This window comes from Chamaea fasciata, unplaced genomic scaffold (genome assembly GCF_029207755.1).
Source record: "Chamaea fasciata isolate MVZ Bird 193981 ecotype frontalis unplaced genomic scaffold, bChaFas1.0.hap1 SCAF_6, whole genome shotgun sequence".
Lineage (NCBI taxonomy): Eukaryota > Metazoa > Chordata > Aves > Passeriformes > Sylviidae > Chamaea > Chamaea fasciata.
This window is the reverse complement of record NW_027094091.1, coordinates 42,820,083-42,838,894: the sequence shown is the minus strand read 5'-3', so window position 1 is coordinate 42,838,894 and position 18,812 is coordinate 42,820,083. Positions and strand designations below refer to the sequence as shown.

At 38.9% G+C, this 18,812-nt stretch overlaps 1 protein-coding gene across 1 annotated transcript in view; it reads left to right on the top strand.

Moving 5' to 3' along the window:
* Positions 1-18,812, top strand: part of MND1 (meiotic nuclear divisions 1) — a 37,384-nt gene that overhangs the window by 756 nt on the left and 17,816 nt on the right. The window contains exons 2-5 of the mRNA XM_066184992.1: positions 1,610-1,675; positions 2,481-2,538; positions 3,002-3,150; positions 17,384-17,458. Coding sequence (XP_066041089.1) covers positions 1,610-1,675; positions 2,481-2,538; positions 3,002-3,150; positions 17,384-17,458 — 348 coding nt within the window. The remainder of the gene's footprint in view (positions 1-1,609; positions 1,676-2,480; positions 2,539-3,001; positions 3,151-17,383; positions 17,459-18,812) is intronic.

Sequence of the window (18,812 nt, the reverse complement as noted above, 5' to 3'; positions counted from 1 at the left end):
GTGGTGGGGAACGCCTGCCAGTGAGGGAGGAGGGAGAAATTAACGTGAAAGTTAATAACCTTCCCCGAGAGTGCTCTTGGCTTCGTTGTTTTGCTCTGTTTGCTGGAGCGCCGGTGTGAAACTTGGCGCCCGAGGGGCGTAGCTACAAGCGCATGCTTCCAGAAACGCCACTTCCATTCCACGTCGTGCGCCTACGCGTTCTGTTCCTGCTGCTGCTGACGGTGTCAGGGCTCGAGGGGAAGGCAGGAGGTGGAAGTTAAATCTGTCTGCTTTCTCTTCGTCCTCCTACTTGAGTGTTCTAATCCTGTAATCTACTGACATCGTAGGAGACAGCAATGCTGACCTAGGGTATCGCTGGCTAAATGGGGAGAGGGGACCTAAAAAATACTGATGGTGCTCTTTGTTAAATATGATATTGAATGGCTTCTGTTCCTGTCTCTCTATTACTGCAGCTGTATAAGCTAGCTTTTATGTTTGTTTTTCAAAATTAAATCAGTCTGACCATTTTGCTCTTGGTGTATGTTTTAAATATCGTGTGCTGCCTGATAGTGTTCTTTTTTAAGAAGGAATCAGCTAATTAAAAAGTAAAAATGGTGTCGACTCCTTTCTGTTGGAAACTTGGAAACATAACCACGTCTTTCTCAAAGCATCTTACTGTTAGACTACCCGCTTATGGACAACAATATGCCTTTCTGGGAATTTTTTTTTTGAGACCTTTTTCTGCCAACATCCTATTTGGCCCTTTCTATCCCCCTTCCTCTTTTTTGTAGCTGCACGCAGTGTGTGAATCAGGGAGTGGGGCAAAGGGAAACTCTTCAGATTCACGTTGTGACTGCTGCTTTTGGGTTGTTGAGGATTATGCCAACTGCTATTCATAAAATTCCAGTTCTCTGTGAAATATTTTATATGCTAATTTTATAAGAGGCATATCAAAATAACATCTCAGAAAGTGGTCAGAAGAGATCATTTCTATGTTTTGTATTGTTGATGGCAGTTTGTGAATAGCCATTTCTGCTTTTTGCTTGTAGTTCAACCCAAGTTATTTATTGCTTGGTCACACAACCAGAGAGAAAAGAAATAAAAGCAGCACGGTTTTAAAAAATGTGACCTTGAAATTTAAAAGTTGGTTAGGACCTCTGAAGAAAGACACCTCAAAATGCTTTTTATCTCGTTACAAAAACCTGAATGGCTTACAACTCACACTACTGTCTGCTGTCTATGTCACAACATAGAAAGCAATTCTTTCAAAAGTAAAGAAAAACCAAACCAAGCAGAAGGTACTCCTTATCTTTTTAAGGGTTATTAAACATTTGTGTGAGTTTGGTATAAATACATATTTTGTGATTGATATTTGTCAAGGAGCATTGAAGCTGGAGCGGGGTTGCCTGGCTCTGAACTTAAAGGTAGGTCCCTCTATTTAATAGATGAGCTTAGCGTAGAGATTATTTGGAAAGAAGGAGTTTCTCTGAAAGTCTGGGCTTGGTGGTACGTTATTTTAAAGGATGGCAAAAATAACTTACAGGTAAATAGATTTGAATTCTGAGCAGATGTTAATTATTCAGATGGCTGAATGTCTTGGTTTGCTTTTTTCTTTTTTCTCTTGTTTTAGTCCAAGAAAAAAGGTCTGAGTTTTGAAGAGAAGAGGGCCCGCATGATGGAGATCTTTTTCGAAACAGTAAGTAACTTGTAATTGTCCTGCATTCACACTGGTGGGAAAACAGGTCCTAAAAGGAGCTTAACTGTAGATGTAGCTAAACTCTATATCCTGGCATGCATTTCGCTGATGCCCTGTGACATCGGGGTGTAATTTATAGGGGCAAAACTTCATTCATTTAACTCCTGATCAGATGGCTCATCCACAGATGGAGCCAAGGAATGAAGATGCAGAGGTAGTGTTAAATTCTTCATCTGCTGCCTATCCACATCTTCTCATTTGGAGTCTGTTACCATAAGAGGGGACAGCAGGAAATTAGGAAGTATCTCACTGCATTTTATGGGAGGAAGAAGAAATCCGAGCTTAGGAAAACTGAGAACAGAGTTGGAAAGGGTCCCTGTGGAGAAGAAACCTGGAGATCCAAAAGGTGAACTACAGTTGTATTGGTGGTGCATCTAATACACCATGTTTTACTTTTTAGAAAAGAATACTGTGGCACTTGAGCACTTGAGCAATGTGGTGCATGTGTGCCGACAGTCTAACCTGGGCTTTAAGGGCTTTATATAGTCTAACTGGAAATGAAATATGATGGCTTCAGATCACCAAAGGAAAGAGCAGGGCTTGTTACAATAATAGGGTTTTTCTTCTTATTCTCAGAATGTTCCAGTTCTATTGAGGGATATGCAGGCTATTTCCCTAGCAAAACCAAAACATGCAATGTGTTTCCTACTTGCTTTTGTGACACAGCACTGATTTAGTGTAAAAAACACTCAGGCTTAGATGATGCTGTCATTTGGAACTGAAATGTCTTTCATGTTTTGTACAGAAAGATGTCTTCCAGTTGAAGGATCTAGAGAAGATTGCTCCAAAAGAAAAAGGGATTAGTAAGTGTTTATAAAAGTTCTTTCTCTTGAATAAGTAATCATTTTTGGGACAGATCATACAGTGTCAATTTTCCTGGCTACAATCTTAGGTTTACGATTTTAATAATGGAAAATATAGCTAGAATAGGAGACTGGTCAGTGGCAGAGCTGTAGAATTAAAAGTGACATGGGATGGGGGATTGCTTAGGCTGTAAGGTGCCTGACTTTCAGCGTATGAAATAATTGTTTGCACTCAGGTAATAAATATCTGCCTGTAATATCACAAATGTTTAAAATGCTAGTCCAAATATACATGGGCAGTGTGCTCTTGAAGCTTTGGGCATGTTGTCCTTGTGAAATCTTCCAGCTAGCTGACACTGGAGGAAAAACAAATGATTGTAGATGATGGCTTGCGGTATTCATAATTCTCCATAGTTCAGCTGCTATGTGGTTCTAATCCTACTTTTTGTTTTGCTTTTATTAGCCTCAATGTCAGTGAAAGAGATTCTGCAAAGCCTTGTTGATGATGGCATGGTGGACACTGATAGAATTGGAACTTCCAATTATTTTTGGGCTTTTCCAAGTAAAGCTCTTCATGCCAGGAAACGTAAATTGGAGGAGTTAGAGTCTCAGGTAAATCTGCTGTATGAAAAATACTTGTTTATTGGAATGGGATTGCTTTTTCTTGTACCTCCTTGTCATTCTTGTTTATATCTCTCATCTGTACAAATGTACATGTTCATACATAGAGATTTTACTGTAGAAATTATCTGTCATTCATGATAGGGCATTGTCATTATCTTACTCTTACGTCAGGAAAACTTCGGAGATTCTTGTTGGAGCTTGAGAAAACTCTTTGTCTACCTGCTGCTGAAAGCATGTTTGTCATGGTGCAAAGCATCACTTAAGGACTCAAGGGTAGCATGTTTTTGTGTCTTTTATAGGCCATCATGTGGTAATAACCTAGAAGCGATGACAACTGGAATGCATAACCTGAGTAAATGAGCAATGGTTTCTACTTAGGCCATTGTGTTTTCATCTGCTTTTATTGGTGGCTTAATTTGTGAGCACTTCTGTAATCCCATACTGCACTTTTAGCAGTAGAAAAGAGCAAATTGGTCATGAATCACAGAATCAAGGAATGGTTGGGGTTGGATGGGACCTCTGGAGATCTGGTACCTTTCCCTGCTAAAGCAGGTTCAGCAGGAGCAGGTTGCACATGATCACCTCCAGGTGGATCTGGAGTATCTCCGGAGAAGGAGAGTCAATGACCTCCCTGGGAAGCCTGTTCCAGTGCTCTGTCACCCTCAAAGGAAAGAAGTTTTTTCTCTTATTTATATAAAACTTTGTGTTTGTGCCAGTTTCCCCTTGTCATTTTGCTGGGTCTCACTGTAAAGAGTCTGTCTCTATCCTCTGGACGCCTGCCCTTAATGTATTTGTATTGAGAAGGTCCCCTATCTTCTGTTAAGCCATCTCTTCTTGAGGCTGCACTGGTCTAGCTCCCTCAGCCTTTCCTCATAAGAGAGATGTCTCCAGTCCCCTCCTCATCTCCATAGCCCTCTGCTGGACCCTCTTCAGTAGCTGCTTGTCTTTCCGGAACTGGGGAGCCCAGAATGGGGCAGAGCGCCCCTGAGGACAGGCGGAGGAGAGGCTCTTCTTCAGAAGAGCAGGGCATCTTTTGTTGCAACATTGCTGTTCTATTGATCTGGTTCTTTCCTACTTTTTGGGAACTGTCTTTCTTTCTGCTTCTAATGGGAGTGGGAAAGCATCTATTCATCAGTTTATTTGCAATGGGAATATATGATAACAAGATGAACAAATGAGCTTTATGAGACCATGTGGTGTGATTGTACCACGGCACTGCCAACTCTTCCCACGATTATTCACCATTATGTTCTTTCATCAAAGAATCATTTGAATTAATGCAGATTTACTGGTAGCATCTGAACATTTTTTACAGCCATTATTTTCTTCAGGCATAGCTCTGAATGAATCTGAGGCATTGCTGTCTTATGTACAGTGTTGTCAACTTCAGCTATTTCTTTATACAGTTAAATCAAAATAATTAGAAGAAAAATGCTTCTTTCCCCCTCTTTAATTGAAAAAGGAGTTTGATTTAGCTGACTATGGTTGTACTGTTTTCAGGCATGGACTTAACCTGGCACAAGTGGACTTAAATTAATTTTTATAGAGTGGTGGTAACAATGCATTGTCTCTTACTCCAGTGGAGTTTCATTTGTCTGAAACAGATTAGTTTAACTCTGCACTGACTTGGCACTGAACTTCCTAGTAAAATTACTCAACTTATTAGTACAGTCACACAAGTTTTAGACAAGGCTACTTACTCTGCCAGCACATAAATTGCCAACTGGGAAATGGAACAAATACGTTCCAAAACTCCTGCTTTGTTCACCAAACTCTCTGGTGCCACTGTTTCGTCGAATGCAAGTGATTTGCTCTTGGATCCTCTTTGTTGTTGCTCATGCTCCATATTATTGCCAAGTAGCTGAAAGGGGTTGATATTTGTTGTCCTTGCCCTTGGGCCTAGTCCCATTGTGAATTTTCAACATAATTGGTCAAGCAGGTCTCTGGCATACCCTGACAAATATCTTCCTTGGAATGTCTTGCAGAATCTGCCTAATGTGCTCCATGGTAAGTATCCAGGAATTGCCTACAAAAATAGGTTGAACTGTTCTAAATGTACTTTTACTTACACAAATATATCTATTATTGTGAAAGTGTAATAGGCATGTAGTAATTAATTTGTGATGTTATTTCTATGTAGAAATATACTATTCTGATATGAACAGTTCTGCACTATAAAAATGTTCCAGAAATAGTTTTAATACCAGTACCTTATTTGCAAGCCAAACCCTGCTCCTGACATATGGGCTTATTGGTATGAGAGCTCTCTTTAGATGATGCTGTGAGTCTTTAAAAGTCCTTCTCTTCATTACTTGCTTTTCTGATGAGACTCAAAATGTTTCAGCATTTTGGGGAAAAGCATTTTCACTAGCTGAAAATAACTTCACTGTTGACACAGTGGAAAGGTGGCATTTTCAATGAAAAGCTCTCTGAATGTTTTTACAAGATGATAACAAGTTCTGTCTGTGAGTTCAAATTAGCTCAGTTGGTGTTTGTACTCTTCTTGATGTGCACACATACAGAGTTTCTTAAGGGCTTCTAAATCTAGTCACTGACTATCACAAAACCTCTTGTCAGATCATACAAAGCAGAGGAAGAGTCAGCTATTGTACCATTTCTGTTGCATGTTGCTTATCTTTGATCATTCCCATATAGAGCTTGTGGCATGCTGAGAGATGTGTTTTCTCTCTGGGTCATGTCCAGTTTGATTGTTAACTACATGAGTCGGTCCCTTTGTTCAGCAGTTAAAAGCCAGAATCAGGCTGCCTTACTTAAGGCATGTTTAAAAATCCAGCAGTTCAGTTCATGATGCAATTAAGGCTTTTTACCCACAGGCATCATCTTTGTTTCCTGAGGGCATGGGTAAATAGTGAAGGGAAAGGAGTGATCCCAAATGCTGCACTGTCATTTGAAAATAATGTGGAGGAACAGAACAGGCTTCTTCATGATGCAAATTCCCCTATTAATTCACAGCAGTGAGGCTTATGTTTGACGGGTTGGGCCTGCTACATGACCTTTTGCCTGCATAGGTTGGTACTTCAGAATGTTACAGCCAGGTTGCTCGTGGCGTTCTGCATTTTACAGAACTTGTGATTGTGGGAGGCTGTTTTAGGAGCTGTTCCTGAAACAAATTTTTTTTGTTCCAGATTTTTTAGTGATTATTAAGCCACACTCCATCTTAGAGATCCAGAAGCAAAGAAATCTAACTCCGTATTCATAATGAAGATCAAGCTAGTTTTATCTGGATGTTGAAAGCTGCACTTCCCAGGGGTTCTGTATACCCTAGACTTTTTCCAGGAAGGATTTATTATATCATCAGTGTGCAGAGATACCGCAGTTAAAAACAATGCTGAAGTTTCTTTTGACAGCTTCCCTGCCTGACCCCATCTTTTGGCTTGCTTTTGTGGAGGCAGGTGTTTGGAGAGGGGCACTAATCCCTGACTTATGTATATATGGCAGATCTCGTGCTGATCTAATTAGGATCTTGGTAGTGCCCTCTAACCCCAAGTTACTGCTTGGGCCTCTTCCTGTTTTTCTGAAAAGCAAGGATAGCAAATGTCTTTAGTTTGTGTAGCATCTGCTGGAACTATTTCCTCCAATAGCTCACAGAGTGAGAGTTGCTAAGTAGGTCCCTTTGGGTCTTGTATTGATTTGTTTTGCGGTGGCATGGCTGTTCCTAAAGGTTTGTGCCTTCTGTCAGTGCTTATTCTTTACTTCTTGGTTATGCTTATGCATCTGTGAAGAGGACCTCTGAAAAAGTGAGATGTTGGAAGCTGCATTTTGGTGAGATGGGTTTATGCGCACGTTCGGTTTGTTTGCATGTGGAAGTTATATTTGGTTAGATTGGGTACAGGTATGAAATGGTGAAACAAGAGTAGTGAGGGAATAGTGAGGACTGAGAAGTAATGTTTTAACAGTGTTTATAAATTGAGACATTTTTAATGCAACATCACTTGTCAAGAGAACTTTTGAAGCTTTACTGAGGGGATAGTCTTCCTTCCCTAAAAGAAGGTGAAATGATATGATCTTTATCAATATTTTTCTGGCTGTTGGATTGAGAAGCCTGGAATTACCTATGATCAGTTATAGTTTAACAAAACAAGATGTTTATTCTTGGTATAACAGTTGTGAGTGAGGAAAAGAGAAATCTTTCTGATGGAGTCTTAGTATAAACTGATTCAGCTTAGATTTTCTTTCATCTTTTCATCTGTGTCTTGGGTAAAGCACTTGCATCTGTGCTGACAGGGACCTGAAATACTAAGCACTTCAATGACGTGGTTTTTAGCATTACTATTGACAGTACTAGGAGCACTGCAGTCGAGTAGCTTGGCAAAACAACATGTTAGTTTCCTTTCCTCTGTGTGGTGGTGTTCATTTATTTCACTGTTCAGTTTAAAACCGTTCATTTCACTGTGTTGTTAATTGTCTCATTTGTCATGGTGTGGCTTTCTTGTGGCTTAATCTTTTGTATTCTGAGGCTTTTGCAAGGGAAGGTTTAACAGCCAAAAGTATTAGAGCTGCTGTTCCAACTGAGAGCAAAATGGTGTCACCTTGCACTGCCAGGAAGATTGAACAGAATCTTTTTAGAGCAGGATACGGGATGGACATTTTGTTCCTTGTGCTTCCTTCAACATACTCATGACCAAGACACTTGGGAGTTTCTGGCAATTTTTTTCTCCCACTAAACATTGCATTGGGCCTGTGTTAGTTAAGATAGAAAGGATTAGCTGATGTTTCATTCCTTAAATCCCTGTCCTAGGGTTGGTAAAAGGAGGGAGGGATTTTCACTTCCCATGACTCATATTGAACCAAGGGGAGAATTTGAACTGGGTACATCCTGGCTCACATTTGCTAGCTAGTTTGAAAAAGAAAAAAAAAGAAAAAAACCCCAACAACCCCCCCGGCCAGTAATGAACTTGTTGAAATCAAATGACTTCATATGTATTAAATTGTTTGTACTAATGAGCATTGAAGTATGAAAAGTGAAAGAATTTATTCTGGTAAAAAAGCAATGAAGGGGATTCTGTGTTAGTAAATGCTTATGTTAGGAATGCACATTTTTTGAAAATAGTTAATGGAAAAAAAATATTCGTATTGTGGGTAATCTGGCTTGAATCCTCCTGAAGACATTTGGTAACATAAGTAAAAGGAGGGAACCTTCTTTGTTTAGAATGCACACAAAAACCTTTTGAATTTTAACCACCAGAAAGGTCTTTCAAGATGCAGCTTGGTTTATTTCTATCCTTTTGGATATATTTTCCTCCTTAAACACTGTGACTTGAAAGTTGCTGAATAAATCTGCTTGAGGCCACTGACTGAAGCTCGGAAAACTTCTGCTGTCCCGATTGTTCCAGTGTGAGCAGCCTTCTCCTTCATCCAGTTGACTCACTCAATTGTCAGGGTATTTCCACAGGGTTTAGAGGTTGATTCTGGACTGCAGTTAAGTACAAGTGCTCAGCAGTGGCTGGCTAAAAGTAACCAATCCTGAACTGAGGTGCAAATCCCTGGAGATGACAGATGTGCAGTGAGGAGTAGCAGGCCTGATGGTTCTTGGAGTTGGGTGATGTTGCTGAAGATACTGGACAAGTTTTTTGCCCCAGATGGAGATTCGCGTTAGCAGGGAGAGCCTGTGGGACCTAGTTCTGTGGAGCAAGCTTTTGGAGTGGCTTTGTAGCAATGTCCTCAGTGGATGGTACAGCATTAGCTCTTAGTAGAGCTCCTCACACACCTGAGGTCTCTATTGCAGTTTTCAGCCTCTGGTGGTTCTGAATGCAGGGTCTCAGTGTTTTGAGTTTTTTTGCCTCTCAGTAGCGAGCTGCCGAGAGGCAAAAAACATTCATAGAAGTACATGTACAACACCTTTGGAATCCATGGCTTTATGCTTTTGATAGAACAGTTCATTTTTGGGGTATAATATTTTCATATTATAATTCATTGAAAAACTGTATTCAGTGTTTTTAAAAATTCCTTTTCTATTGAAAAAAAAGGACTTGCAGGCATAAAATGTCTTAAGGTTCATTGTGATCTTAAGCTTTGCTGTAATAGATTTAGCACTATCATTTTCATATATGTTTTATTAATTTTAGGGAGTAGATAGTATGGTTAAAGAATTATCCTCTAAACCAGAGAAGTATGTCAGAACGTTTGCAACTAATGTGTCTGACTTCTGTTAGGAATTACTTATTTAGACATTTTTCTCATTCATTAATTTAGACATATATATGCTTACAGTTTAATTTTATTAGGTTGCAGAAAATGCAATAAATTGTTCTTTCCAGGAAAAGTGAAATTCTGATTACTGAAGAGATCTTTCTTTTAATGCCTATTATAAGGCCTTGAGCAACGTGGTCAAGTGGGATGTGTCCCTGGCCGTGGCAGAAGGAGTTGGGACTGGATGGTCTTCAAGATCCCTTCCAGCCCTTACCATTCTGCTATTCTGGAATGTTTAGGCAGGATCCCAGTGTGTTGACTAAGCTGTTAGAGCAGTCTTCCCATATGCATACCGGGCCTCCTTTTTTCCCCTCTTACCTGAGGACATGTAATCTATCTTTCTACTTATTTATTTGGTTATTCTTCCTTGGATTGCCCTGACCATTTTTGACAGTCTGCAGCCCCAGTGAGCTGGGCAATTCCATTCCGTGCTGGCTCACTTTTTTTTTTTTCCTTTTGGCTATAATTACTCTCCCAACAGAGACAATTAGTGACCCCTCCCATCTTCAACCTTCTCACTTTCACTGACCTGTACATTTTATTTGAACTGAAAGACTGGGCTTATAAAGAAATGGCCTATTGCAGGGCTGGTATGGGATGACTAACTCACTTCACACCATCCAGGGGGAGCTGTAGCAATAAGGGCAAGAGGCTGAGAATTCGCATCATTTGAATAAACATTGTGAATATATTGACTGTATCTACCTGTTTGTTTGTTGATCCTGTAAGGCTTATTTCCTCTCTAAGTCTCCTGGAAAATGCTAATAAATTTTTTTTTAGAATAGTCCATGACTTTTGTTACCTCTGCATCTTGCACTTGAAAAATAGTGATATGTTAAAATGATTCTGCATTTACTAAGTCCTAAAATGTCCGTCAGAGAAGACTTTTCTAATGCTGTAACTTATTAAAGCCTTCTGGAATTATGTTTTATGGTATGCTAAAAAGCCCTGGAGAGTATGCTTAGTTACTGCTGTCATGGCAGATTTCTAAAAATACAGTGCTCTGGAGGCTTCTGTTGGAATTAAGCAACTTCATAATTTGGTGTTCATTAGTTGAATTTAATGATTTTCCTTTACTTGCTGTTAACTTGTAACTAGCTTGATGGCAACTGTGAAGTGTAGGCTTTCCATTCCTTCCTTCTTGATGAACACAAGGTTTTGGCATAATTTAAGAGCAATTTTTTAAAAAACTGTCTCTGTAATAATTCTAAAGATTTTAATGTAGGTTTGAAGGAGGATTCCTACTATACTAAAAAGGATATATCAATATTCATTCTGATATAATGCAGGAAAACCACTAGGTTTTTCAAGCAGGGTTGTCTGTGACACTGAATTTTTTAGGTAATATCATCACACAGTTACCTTTTTGAAAAGGTTTGCATTCTGGCTGCTGGCTCCATTCCTGGCATTGCAGTGAAATTGTTAATCTGAAATGAAAAGAAAGGGGTAGTCAAAACAGGGCTCTCACTGCAGGAGCCCAATCAGGTCCGGCAGAGACACAGCCCTGCACATCTCCCAAGCCCCACGGTCAGCATGGCAGGCGGGAATGACAGTTCCCAGAAAACCAGTATCCCAAGAAACTTTAAAGGCTTAAATGTTCTGTGCTGTCTGGAAGTTTGCCTCAACTGTAAGACCAGGAGCTTCCAGCCTGGTGATAGGTAGCCAATACTACTTTCAGAGCCAGATTTGATGGAGACAGTGAGTTGTAGTCCTATTTAATTTGAACTTTGACTTTCACCATAAAATCTTGTAATTCAATTAATGTAGCATATTTTATTTTAGAAAACTAGCATGCATGCAGAAATGAGCTACCAACAAGCAATTATAGATGTCTCCTATCATAGAATTTTCTTCTTCTGAAAGGAATAAGATTAAAAAAAAACAAAACAAAAACCAAACAAAAATATAACCCAGAGTATAAAACCAAAATGTGTTAAGTTATTTTGATGCAGGAAGGCTTTAGAGGAAAAAGTCTTTCTTGTCACAGCAAAACAGCTCATTATTTTTGAACACATGGTAGTTCCATGAAAGACTCTTCTTTGTATCAGGAATTGGAGATGACTTGGTGATCTGTCTAAGCATAACTTAAAAATGACAAAATTGGCATAAAGAGTGAGTATGCAAAACGTCTGTCAAAACTCTGAAATTTGATAGATGTATTTTACTGAGGTTTTTTATTTTACTCATATTATCTCAGTGTAGAATGTGGGCATTTCTTAAAGGCTGTGGAATAAAGTTTGATTTGGCTTTTAAAGTCTTTAAGCAGAAATGTGAGCTTGGGGAATATTGGATGAATATTGTGTTTTAACTGGTGCCTGTCTCTACTTAGTCCCTGAAGGCATTGTCAGTATATGGTCCAGCTGCTTAGGATAGCAATCGTTAAAAACCCCTTAGGGAAAACTTAAAACTTCTCTTCGTTCTCTCCCATGCTTTCCAAGGGAAAATACTTTTCTATGTTCTTCCTGCCTTGAACAGACCTTTTAACTACCACCTTGGACTTTGTAGGTTTTTTAAATACCCTAATATGCAATAAGCATATTAGGATATTTAGTCATATCCTTCATGTCCAGGTATGAAAATTTTCTGTAGTTCTGTCAATCATGCGGACGTCTTTTGAAGTTCTTTCAGCTTTCCTTATTAGATTGCTTGCATTTGTGAAAAGGTGTTGAATGAGGCATTTCAGCTGGTTTTTTTTGGTCTGAGGTTTTTCAGGTTGATTGGGGCATACTCAATATTTGTGTCTGAGCAGACAGCCATCTGTCCCTCAGGTCGTGCCAATTACGCCAACTCTGAAAGCAGCCCCAGAAATTCAGTTCTTTCATTGAGCCTGCACAACTGTTTCTTTCACCTTTTGTCTCTTAAGGAGGTTGGCCTCGAGCGGTTATATTTAGTTGCGTAACCACTACTTATCAAATGGTGTTGATGGTGTTGCAAATGAATGAAGCAAAAACAAAAGCTCTTGGCAAGACTTTTTCTCTAAATTAACTTAATTATTGTGCCAAATCTTAAAAGATGGAAAATAATTGAATTAAAAAACTTTTAATGTAGAGGGATTTGCTGTATAATAATACTTTTAAGAATAATTTCAGGTAACAGCATTGGGTTTGTACATGGGATGGGTGAAGGTTCCTATGGTGGGGGAATTTCTCATTTCTTTCTTCTGAATACCCTACCTTTTATTGTATTTGCCAAAAGAAAAGACTCATCTCATATTCATCATGGCCTGAGAACAGAGCCATGCCTAATTTACTGTATGATATTTCATCTGTATGCTTACTTAGTGCCGTACTTAAGAAAGCAGTTCTGCATTTCAGTGTGCTGCCCTTTGGGATTTTTCTCCCTCTAAGTTTTAGTCAACACTAATTGTTAAGTGATTTCTTTTAGTAATGTTCTGTACCTTTCTTTTAACACAAAGGTCTGTTTTCAGTATTTTCATATTGTTCTTTGGCTGTTGATCTTTGCATTTTTCCTTTCTATATATTATTAGTCTGTTTTTAACTTCAATTTTTTGTTATATTTCTTTAAACTCTAGAAAAAATGCTTTGAAGTACTTTCTCTCCATGCTTTCCGTCAATTCCACTTAAGTTTTTCAGTAGTGAGTTAGTTTTCACATAGAAAAGAAATACACCTATCTACTGCTTAATGTTATCCTAAACCTCTTGAACTGCTTTTGTTTAAGCCAAAAGCAAACTAGCCTTGCCTTTAGCCTGAAACAAAGCACAGTGAACTTCAAACCCAAAGCAAATAACTTTGCAAGCTAGAAATAATTTAAAAATTGATGTATTTAATTCTTCTTTAGTGGCACTCACAAGAGAAACAGTTTTTAATACCATTTTTGGTTGAGTGTTTGGCCAAAAGAAAACCAAACAGATGATATTTCTCTTCCAGACCATAATGATAGTGGGCTAACAGCTGTGAGCACTCTTAGTGGTTAGCATGTGAGACCTTGGCTTGATTCTTGCCCAGTGAACATGCTTAGGGGCTGGCTTTGCATGGCTTATACTAGGCTTGTAGATATTTTAATATGCTGGTGAGGCAAGCTACATGTTTGGTGGGATACTGGTGGTTAGAGTGGTTAGAAACAAGGAATCAGAAGGCATAGGACCAACAAAAACTTTTGCTGGGGAAAAAAACCCATTTTTTTTTGTTCTAGAATAGAAGTCTCTCAGGCAGGTTTTGAGAAGGAATGGAACTGAAACCTGCTGCTGTTGTTCATTGGGGGTTAAACATTCCTCTTCCAAATGTACATTAGTGTCTTGCTGAAGTGGAGCCGTGGTATTAATGCATTCATATAGATTACAAATTATGTGTGTCCATCCAATCTGTGGTTTTGATACAAACCAGACCTCAAGTTCCATGGTGGATCTGGTGGTTATCATCAGCACATAGCACTTTGCACACCCAAACCACTGCACACATCTGTGGCTAAACATTGTGACTCCTTTGCAGAGTAGGAAAAATCATCCCTTTGGGGGACCTTGGATTGAATTAATGTCTAAGGGTAGTGCCCATTTAATTGATCACACTGGTCTGTAAAACTAAAGAAATTGCTCCCCAACTCTTCTATTTTGTACATGCTAGTTACTTTCTTCATTAAACCATCTTCTTGAAGGTTCCCACTGTGTTTTGAAAACATGAAAATGCTTTTGTGGAGAACATTTTTAACTTCTTAATTTTGAATTATTTATTCTCCTCTGCTTCTTCTTTCCCCTAGATGATGTTTTTGCTGCTTTCTTCCATCTTGCTTAATCATGTGCTGATTCAGAGCAGTCAGATAGGAGATATGAAACTTTGCAGTGGAGTAGAATCTCTCTGTACTTCTTCTCCACGCTGATCAGTTAGCTTGCGGCAGAAGGTTGTTCCTGTGTCAACCCAGACATCTCTCTCAAGAAACATAGAGGGGACACTGTATCTTTATCTCTGGGCCGGTCTCTCTGCTGTTGGCAAGAGTCAGATTTCTCTTGGAGTGGTTAATGTTCTTGAGAAATTGTTTGCCAGTTTCCCTGAAAAATGTCCCCAAGGTTGCTCCAAGGATTGAAATATTCAATCTGCTACTGTGCTTCTTTGCAATCAGGCTTTTCTACAGCTGGTGAGTGGGAAAGTAAGTCACTGTATTTGTCCAGATGTGGTCCTCTGCTATCACACATACACAATGTTTGCAAATTCTGCTTTGCTTTTCTTTTAATGCCCTATAACCTATTATTTGCACTTACCTTTCAATTAAGTATTGTATCATGTGTATCCATCCTTCCTCTGACTCCTTTGTCCTTGCTGACTGTCTTTCCTTCTTTCGTTATAGTTATGTTCAGCTGTGTTCCTGCCTCTCTATCCAAGCCTTTCTGCTTCTTCCATAGTCATAGATTCTTTGTACAAACCCTGGCCATCTGTTCCTCACCCTCTGAATCCTTGTCCTGTGTTAGGGTTTTTTCAATATCATGCCTCCTTCTGCTATTCCTTTCCTTATCCTCATCTTTTATTTGTTGTCATAGAGGATAACCAGCATGACTTCAAAATAATACACAAAGAACTGAGGTGTCATTGTATTTTGAATTTTTTTTGTTACATGAAATAATAATTAAAGAATAATTTAAAAATCAAAAAATACCCAAGGAATTAAAATCTGTGAAATAAAAAAGCAGTATCTTAAATAAGATTGTGTAAAAATCATCTTTGCTTTTAGGCAAAGGAAGGTCTTCCAACCTCATGGCATGGCAACCTTGCATGTTGTGTAGGGCTGAATCTAAGAAATTCTTTTATCTCCCACGGTTTATCATTAGTGTCTCTTGCATTATTAAATGATGTGGAATATAGAGGATCAAGAAAATGATAAGATACCTTATTGGGTGCTTCCATGCTGGAAACCAGCTTTTATGATTTGCACTGCCTTGAGAGCTCCTTCTGTACATCCATTTTAGAGAAAGCAGAAACATTCCTTACGAACTAATGAGTATTAAAAAACAGACAAAGTGACACCTTTATGACCTCTCTTGCAGAGAGCATTGGCTTCTTTGCACTTGGAGAATTAAGGGTCTAGATAAGCTCCTTGGCTTCTCTACCTCCTCTACGGGTTTTGGTCCAGGAAACTCCTGTGTTCAGAGATGCCAGATGACGTGCCCTGGGGTTTGTCTTCCTTGGAAGTTCCTTCGTGAACTGCAAACTGCACCTAAGTACTTACCCTCTTCTGAACTGTATACCTCTGTTTAGAATGGCATCATGTGGAGACTAACACACCTACTTCTTTTAAGAATTTTGTGGAAAGCCTGGAAGGAGTACTCTTTGACTATCCACCAAAATTAAGATTTGCTGTACTTCAAGCCACATAGTGAAATCTACACTGCCTCTGTGGCTTACCCACACTGAGAGCAGCAAGTAAACAGCTGGACATATTTTTCCTCAAATTATGTCTTACCATTAGTATAATTCCTATATAAATTGAAGAGAACAAAAATATTCTTTTAGAAGGGAGACTTTGTTGTCTGTATGCATGTCCACACATGCTTAAACACAGAGTAATTATTTTTAAACATGTAGCTGTGAAAGGAACCACTAAACCCAGTGAGCTGCAGTTGGGCTGTGTCCTAATCTTTATGGACCACCAGTATGGAGTTTCTTTTTACTGTTACGACCGATCTCCAAGACTTGGCAGTAGGCTCTTCCTGATATTTTTCATACATTTGCATTTAATATTCTGAAAATATGGACCAAATGTTGGTTTAAATTGAAATTGAGAAGTGACTATAGCTCCAGAGGAGTTCAGTATGTGTTGCGTGAATGCATTTATATCAGCTGCACGATATAAACCATGTAGTTAAATTGTCAAGGGTGGGGATTGCAAGAAGTATTTGGGAATGCTTTTGTACTCAGTGGGATCCTCAGTGAGAAAGGGGATGTAGAAATGGAGGATTCATGTGGGAGATTTTGGGGTAGGGCAAAGTAAAACCTGAGCTCTGCCAGCTGTTCTTTTCTCAGCTAGTGCAATATACTGATATACTGATTGGTGCTCAGATCATTTTAAAACTGAAACAAAGGGTACTTAAAAAACATGCTATTGTGTTTTTTTCCTTTTGTGCTGATTTCAATGAAGTAACTGGTTTTCAAACTGAATTTTCTTAGAATTTTTTTTTCCTTCTCATTCATCTCATTTAGTATTTCAAGGTGCTTTGTCTGATGCCGATATGGTGTCTCTGAGGGTCAAGTTATACTCTTGCTCAGCTTAATAGTTTCCAAAGTATCTCTGGAAAACTGCCAACTGAGCTAGAAAGGCCTGGTTCAAGATGGTGGCAGGTTAATGAAGAGACATCTCTCTTAGCAAATTATTTCTCCTGATGTAACAGAAAAATGGAAGGATTATTCACACCAGCCCTGTGAGATTCCTCTGCCTCAAGGAAGGGAGCTCTGTGAGGTCTAGTCGTGCAAGGGCCACACAGTAAAAGGGGGCCACAGCTTTACATGCCTTTGAACAGAGGCTTCTGTTCATCAGCATGTAAAAGGAACTGGGGCTGTGCCAGTGGCATACCAGACTTTGGGAGCACTGGTATCCACAGCTGGGCAGGTGGACCTGCTACAGCTTTTGTCACTGCTTCCATTGAATAGGGACAGCTGGAAACGGACCAAAGAAAATCATCAAATTCAAAGCCTCCATGTTACAGGGTCCTTTGCATAGAGATGCCAGATTATGGTATGAAATAGGATTTTAGTCCCATGCTGAACATGCAGTATATAACAAGATTATTTGCCACGGGAATGAAAATTTCTTAGACTTGAAGTTGCTTCCTGTAATTCTTCTCTGTGGTTCAGAGCCTCAGATTTATATTTGGGCACTTTTGTATTTATTTTGTCTTTATTATCGTTTTACATGTATTTTAAAATTAGAATTTTTTTTTAAATACATGTATTTTAAAAAGATATGTCCACATGTTTATTTAAATACATTAATATGTATGCACATTTTATAGCTATATTAAATATGTTACTGAAAAATTTTGATCTTGTTCTTTGTTTTCTTTATCAGTTTGCCGAAAGTAGTCAGAAAAAAGAGGCTTTACAAAAAAGCATTGAGAAATCAAAAACTGGACGTGAAGATACTGTAAGTTGCTTTGGGGGGAGATAATCCTACAGGGAAATAGCGCTACAAGCATGTGCTTCTTGTAAATACTAATGTAGTACTTCCAGGTGTTTTCAGATTTGAAAATATCTTAAAACTTGGACTGCCCAAAGATGTGTACCAAAGTTGCCAATGGTTGCTGAACTGCCACGTCTGGTAACTACCAACTTAGATGTTGGTTTGTTATTTGTAATATAGATTCCTAAATTACTGTTGTGAGCAGCCATGGAAAGCCCAGTGCTCTTTGCATGCTGAAGCTGTTAACACTGCAAAAATATATCTAGGCGTCATGTTTGTCATAACCAACATACTAGTTAGAAATACTTCATATGGCATTCTAAGTTGCTGGCTTGCATTGAGATGTCTAAAGTGATTTAAACCTCCAATAAAACAGGGACAGCCAGAAGCTTTCAGGAGGAATTGAATTTTGTATGAAAGTGCCAAATCTTCAAATGCAAACTGTTTTGAAGATACACTCTAGGTTCTCCTTATATATGTTTCATTTGTCTAGTATGGAATAGAGTGAACCTTACCATCAAACTCTGTTAAAGTTGCAGTTCCACAAATTCAATTAAAACCTTCTTTTTGGCAGTATCTTTAATGGGGATTCTTTATTCATTCATTTGCAATGGACTGTAATCAGGAATCAGAGGCACACTTTGTTGTGCTTGTCATGTTTCAAGCACGAAACAAACTGTTTCAGCCTTGGGCTTCTCCAGCATGTGGCTTGCCCTAAAGAAAGCTATGGGTCTGGAAACCCTGTTCTGGCTGATGTTTCCAACATTTTGGTTTCTGATTATACGTCAGGAATAATCCTAAAAATCTAGATTGCAGTGTAGGTCTCCCAAGCATCTCATCTCCATACCTCAGCATCTGGAAACTTTTGCTTTCCATTCTGCATTTTCAGAACATGCTAAATCCAAACTGTTGGCAAAAGCACTGGGACTATGGAAGTTTGGGAAGGAAAGAAAACCAACAACCTTAAACAAAACCCCAAATCCACAAACACCTTAGACTGCTGGGTTATCACAGAGATTGCCATTGGTAAAATCTTGATGGCTTACAAACTCATGCAATCTGGTTCTTCTAGGCTACCCTAGCCTGAGTTATTTGAATATCAGCCAGTTCCAGTTTGTCTGTAACTACAGACTGAATTAGAAATATGTGCTGAGCTGGCTGTGGGAGAGCTCATGTTGAGTCAGTGTCTGCAGATTCTTATTGATCAATAGAATCTTTGAGGTCAATATTGTGTCGAATCCCAGCAAAGACTACCATGCCATAAATATCTGAATTTGTTTTTGAGACTATTGCTCTTAAATGGTGTGGAAAAAGAAAG